Source organism: Nelumbo nucifera, chromosome 5, assembly GCF_055504915.1.
Source record: "Nelumbo nucifera cultivar China Antique chromosome 5, China Antique-T2T, whole genome shotgun sequence".
Lineage (NCBI taxonomy): Eukaryota > Viridiplantae > Streptophyta > Magnoliopsida > Proteales > Nelumbonaceae > Nelumbo > Nelumbo nucifera.
The window spans coordinates 14,055,928-14,061,927 of record NC_142653.1 but is presented as its reverse complement, the minus strand read 5'-3'; the positions used below and the strand labels follow the sequence as shown (position 1 = coordinate 14,061,927).

Here is a 6,000-nt window from a genome sequence, read left to right as displayed (position 1 = left end):
ATGCGCATCATTTACATCTGTAATGCACTTTGCACTTCTTGGTTGTACATGGGTTTGGGTGGCACAATGGGCATTTGAGTTTAGCCCACCTTATAGGCTGGTTTTTTTCTGCATCACCCAGCCCATTTTCTGAGCTTGAGCCCAGCTTTTAGCCCATGTATTGTACAAGCCAGGCCTCCTCTAGCCTGTTAGGACAATTCAGATTCTTAAGGGTAAGCTTTGGGTTGAACATTTGTGAAAAAAAAAAAAATAATTGATGGGGCCCTGGTCCAATGTAGTATAAATTCTTCATTTTTTTCTGCAAATAAATTCTTTAAATTGGGTACCAAGCAAAGACTTGGTCATTGGAAGCTCGATCGATATCCTTTATTCATGCTACTCTACATAACTCTTGGGCATTTCAATTTGGCTTACTATTCTTTGTAGGAATTGCTAGATCATTTTCATATCTTTCAGTGCATTTGGTATGGTTAAAAATATAAAAGTTGTATATCATGTCTTTCAGTAAAAGTTTAACAAATGACATGTACTCCTTATGGAGATTTACAGCAAAGCATGAAAATTTTAGTCATGAAGAAACAAAAATTATGAATTCATGGACTTAAAATCATGAGGTTATAATTAAAAATAAGAGTTTTGTAATGTTTTCCCATTTCTTTTCTCTTTAGGTTCTATAAGACTAGAACTCCAGTTTTTCTTCAAAATTTTATAGTGAATTATTATGAAGTGTATCAGGATTCAAAAAAAGAAAAAAAAAAAAGATTATGTGGCCTTAGGACTTGGAGACTTTAACTAGCAATACATTAAATGCCATCTTGTTTATTAGTATTATGATTATTATATTTCTACTCATAATTTTTTTGCTGCAAAGTCTCTCTTAAAGTAAGCAAGATAATATTAAAAGCCCTTTCTTATTTTTCATCTCCTTAAGTTCTGAAAACCTACCCTTTTGCTTTAACTTTGGTAGTGATATAAAGGTTTTCAACAAATAAAAGAAAATTATGTTAAGGCCGTTCACATGAATGTAGTACATTCGTTTGAACACCATTTCATTTTTATTTGCATATATAATAAATTTTCCTCATAAATATAAGACTTTGGGTAATAGTTTCTATATATTTACTCTATAACGAAATAGGGCCCATGTTTAGGTATAATTAATTTCTGGTTATTAAATTGGTGAATATAAATCGTCCTGGTCAATCATGCATGGTATTGAAAATTAAATTAATAAAAGAGAAGGAAAAAAAATGGATCCTCCCATTACAAATTATCATGTTCAAAGGACCCTGGATCCATTTCCGTAGGCTTGGATATGGAACCAAAGAGAGAAATGGAATCTCTATATGAATTATGTATGTATATGTGTAAAGATTTATTTAGGGTATGATTGTGTACATACAAGACAGTGTGTTTACAGTCTACATGGTAATGATACAATACATTTTTCCGGTGGCAGTGGGGGTCGTCAAAACTCCATCCAGTCTGAACACTGAAATTTCTCAAACATGGTAAAAACTAATCAATTAATTAACTCACAGATAAAAGAGTCATCAAGAAGCAACTCAGACCAATCAGAAATATCTCCTTCTTGAAAGCCAGAAGTAGTTCCACGGCTGCCACCCTGGTTACGAATTATGGTGTTGGTAACAGGCGAAGCAGGTGGGAGTGATGAAAGAGGAGAGGGAGGATGAATACATGGTGATTGCTGGCTGATTTCTCCAAAGTCCATCACATCGTTCAAAGGTGGCAGCTGCATATCTGCAGGCAAACGAGAGGAAAGGGTTGAAGAAGGCAAAGCTTGAGATGAAGTTCCAACAGAAAATCGGATGAGATCGTCGAGCTGTGGTGAACCTAAAACAGGATTTTCTTTCAAGACTGAGTTCAGTACTAGGCTGTTCATGGAACCGATGGAAGAGTTTGTCATCAACAAAGCTGCCGTCTGGAGGAGGCATTGAAAATACTGATGCTTAGCCAACTCATAAGCTTCTGGTGGAGTACTAGTAGCCCGATATAACAGATGGGGTTGGACCATGAAGAAGTTAGTTCGAGGTTGGTGGGTGATCGGATCGATGCCCATCTTTATCAGCTTCTTCTTTAGGCGGGTGTTCCAGAAATTTTTAATTTCATTATCAGTTCGGCCAGGGAGCTTCTTCGCGATTTCCGACCACCTGGTATACAAAACCAAATTGAGAATTTGAGATATATTAGTATGTGTAAACAATCGGGCAGATCAAAACCCAGAATTTGCAGAGACTAACGAAATTAATTACTTGTTGCCAAGAATGGAATGAAGTGTGAGAATTGTCTGTTCTTCTTCCTGTGAAAATTTTCCTCTCTTGATGTCAGGCCTCAGGTAATTGTTCCATCTTAACCTACAGCTCTTCCCACATCTCTTAAGACCTGCAATATCGAAGACGATCAAAACCATGCACCCATTAGAGAGAGAGAAAGATAGAGTGTATGGGTTACTGAACCTGCAAGTTTAGGGAGGTCTTTCCATCTTCTATCGCCATGTATCTGAATGCATTGGACGAGCTTCCTGTCTTCATCAGGAGTCCAGGGGCCTTTCTTAACACCATCTTCTACACTTGGAGATCTTCCCATAACTGTCTGTCGCTAATTATTAATATTGGTTAATTTCTGCCTCCCTGACTCCCTCCCTCTCAGGAACTACCGAATGAACGAGGCGCCCGGCCTTCTAAGCTGTCTATAATTTATATACATGAATCTCTCTTCTCTTTCTCTTATTTAATTCAGTTGAAAGTGACTGACGTACACAAGCTTTTTTGTTTCCTTTTCTCTGTCCATCCTTCCTACTTCCTACCATTATTATAGTTAGTTTTTCCTTAACCCTCCCTTAAAACAAATATCTGCCCTTTGGAAAATAATTTTTTTTTATTAAAATCTTTTTTGAAAAATAATTGAGGGGAATATGAATGAACGATAGTACTATCTATCCAATGCATTTTCATATAATAGAAAAAGAGTATCCCCTGACCTTTGGAGTTTGAATAACTTGGCCAACCAATCACAAGCCATTCCTTATGGGGGCCACCTTGGATGGGATCAATTGAATTCTCCATCCAAGATGTTATTTAGTAATGATAAGGGGTAATTTGGTACGACCTAGTAACTAAAGGTCATGTGGTTGCCATGTGTAATTCAGCAAGGGGAGCTTAGTTAGCAAATGTTCGGCCATCTTGGCATAAAGATACATCGGTGCCTAAGTCAGTTCGGAGCCCAGGAACCGAAGTGACACATAATCGACTCTATAAGCTTCCCAGTAGACCCCAAACATCACGGGATCACGTTGTGTAACAGCAGGCCTTATCTTTTCTTCGCCCAGATTGGGTGGCGACGATAAACTTCATTAACTGATATGTTACTCCCCGACTAAAGTGGAAACGGATCTCATCCACTCAGGCCAAAGATCCCAGAACCGTTTCGCAAGACCCATGATAGCTCAGCTATATAAGGGTGTCAACCCTCCGAGGTCCAAGTACGCATGATTACTCACATCCAAGCTCTCTAGCATCCATACTAGCTCGCAAATACACAGACTACTGACTTAAGCATCAGAGCGACCTCACTGGGTCTTCCACCCTGATCCCTCTGAGCATTGTTTTGCACATTGATCCAGCTCACCGCGCAAGTACATCCATGCAGTTCTCCAGGTAAGAGCTTTCAAACCGCGCATCACCAGATAACATGAGTTGTACCTACATGATTTAATAACGACTAGCTATCATATATAGGAGGCATTTGGCCAGAAATTAAAGAATGCATAAAATTTAATATAAAAAAGCACTAATTAATTAAATATGTATATATAAATCCTAATAATTTGAATGATGCTAATGGTCTTGGACCGAATTCTAATTGAATATTCCCATTTCAATCCATTAAAAATTGAATTAAATCCTACCCGTTCGATTCAGATCGGACTCGGATCCTGTGGAGGATATATATAATGCGAGGAGGAGAGGACTGAGTTTGGTCCTTTGCACTAAACAGTAGTTATAGGTAATCAATTAATCTACATTTCCAAAAACAAAAAAAAAAAAAAAAAAAAATCGAACCTGCAAACAATGGAAAGGAAGTCATAAGTCAGCATCAATCATGAACACGTGGCAAACGGCTATTGGTAAGAAGAACCCTAACTATGCACGCAATACCATCGTCATGGATCTAAATTAATCTAATATTGCATACATGGCTGCCATAGATTTAGGTGTTAATATTTATATTGTTGTTGGATAATAATAAACAGGTGAAAGAGTTTGAATTGAATATAGATGGAGATCCTGGTCATGGTCCATGGAGATGGAGTTGACCTAGCTTAGCTAGCTTCTAAGTTTTAGCTACATATCATATATTAATATATAATAAGCTGGGCTGGGTGGGGCATCTCGCATCTGCATCTCAACATGGGGCTGTTAATTTATGATAGCATTGGTGGTGGTGATGATTCACGCCCAAGGCATATACCATCAATTTGTCAATTTCTAATTGATAAAAATCAGTTCCCATCGCATTGCAAAATCTATTATTATTATAAGGTCAGTTTCTTATCATCTTTGGGCTTTATAAGCGAATTTGAGATTCTATCATCTTGACCAGTTAACCAGCTCCACTCCATTTTTGCCTTGTAAAGACGAGAAAAGATGAACTAGCAAATATGCTTCAACAATTGTAGAACTAACAAATTTAAGTGTGCATAGAATTTTTTTTTTTTTTCTGAAGTAGTCTTCCCTAAGTGAGTCTTCCACCTGGCAATTTCTTTCGGAGCTCAAAATGGGTCTAGCTATTCATCCCTTACTTTGTAAGTCTATATTTTTTACATCAGGAATTGCTGGCTTTCGATTAGCGGTATCCATCAATGGATCCCCAATAAGAATTAATGTACGTACCTTCAAGCATGTAAATACAAACCATGTTTTTTGAATTGACCGAATAGTCTGCCCTTACTCGAAGTCGCATGATACGTGCATGCATGCAGCAGCCGAAGACCCGGTCAAAGTGGATAGCAGTAGAAGACCCGGTCATGTTAGCTCTTAGTTGGGATAAGTCTTATCCATTCAGTTTTAATTCTGTTAGAATAGATAAGTCTTCAATTCTGTTCCTAGATAAGTGCATTCTGTTTCCTAGATAAGTGCATTCTGTTTCCTAGATAAGTGCATTCTGTTTTTTTTTGTTGATAAGCTCCTAAGATTAAGGGGCAGTAGTTCCTATTTCTACTCCCAGTTTGTAGCACCATAAGGCTATAAATATAGCCTGAATGAATGGAGTTGGCATTGGCTTTTCTACAAACAAACTCTCTCTCTCTCTCTCTTCTCCTTATTCTAGATCCTTCTCCCTCTTGTTAGATAACTTGAGCGTATCATCGCATTTCTATTGGGGATCCAACAATCCAAATAGAGGTGTCAATTGGATTATATTTGGTCCAACCTGATCCAGTTTAATGTCAGTCCACTTACAAATGGACTGGATCCAATCTAGTCCAAATTCAATGCAATCTATTAAAATGTAAATGGATTGAATTGGGTCCAATTCAAACTAAATGAAATATCAAAAATTATATAAAAGAAATATAACATATAAAAAATTTTAAAAATATATTAAAATGAAGAAAAAAAATCTGAAAATTATAAAAATATACCCTTTTGGCATTGAAAAAACACTTTTATAAAAGTGATATGATAAAAGTACTTTTGTAAAAATACTTTTGCAGAAGTGCTTTTGTAAAAAAGTATTTTCGTAGAAGTGCTTTTATAAAGGTGTTTTCTTCATACAAGTACTTTCGTATAAGTGCTTTTGTAAAAGTACTTCCATAAAAATGCTTTTAGAAAAGCACTTCCATAAAAGTTCTTTTGTAAAAGTGATTTCATAAAAGTACTTTTAAAAAAGTGCCTTCATAAAAGCACTTTTGCAAAAACACTTTTGTAAAAGTACTTTTATTAAAGTGCTTTCATAAAATTACTTTTATAAAAGTGCTTT

General features: G+C 36.5%; 1 protein-coding gene across 1 annotated transcript; it reads right to left on the bottom strand.

Annotated features, from left to right (window-relative positions):
* Window positions 1–1,390: 1,390 nt before the first annotated feature.
* LOC104609448 (transcription factor MYB92-like) lies at window positions 1,391–2,672 on the bottom strand. Its single transcript, XM_088886976.1, has 3 exons — window positions 2,478–2,672; window positions 2,274–2,403; window positions 1,391–2,171 (listed from the first exon to the last, which is right to left on the bottom strand). The coding sequence occupies exons 1-3, from the start codon at window positions 2,605–2,607 to the stop codon at window positions 1,523–1,525; spliced, it is 909 nt and encodes a 302-aa protein (XP_088743102.1). The 5' UTR covers window positions 2,608–2,672; the 3' UTR covers window positions 1,391–1,522.
* Between the last annotated feature and the right edge of the window lie 3,328 nt (window positions 2,673–6,000).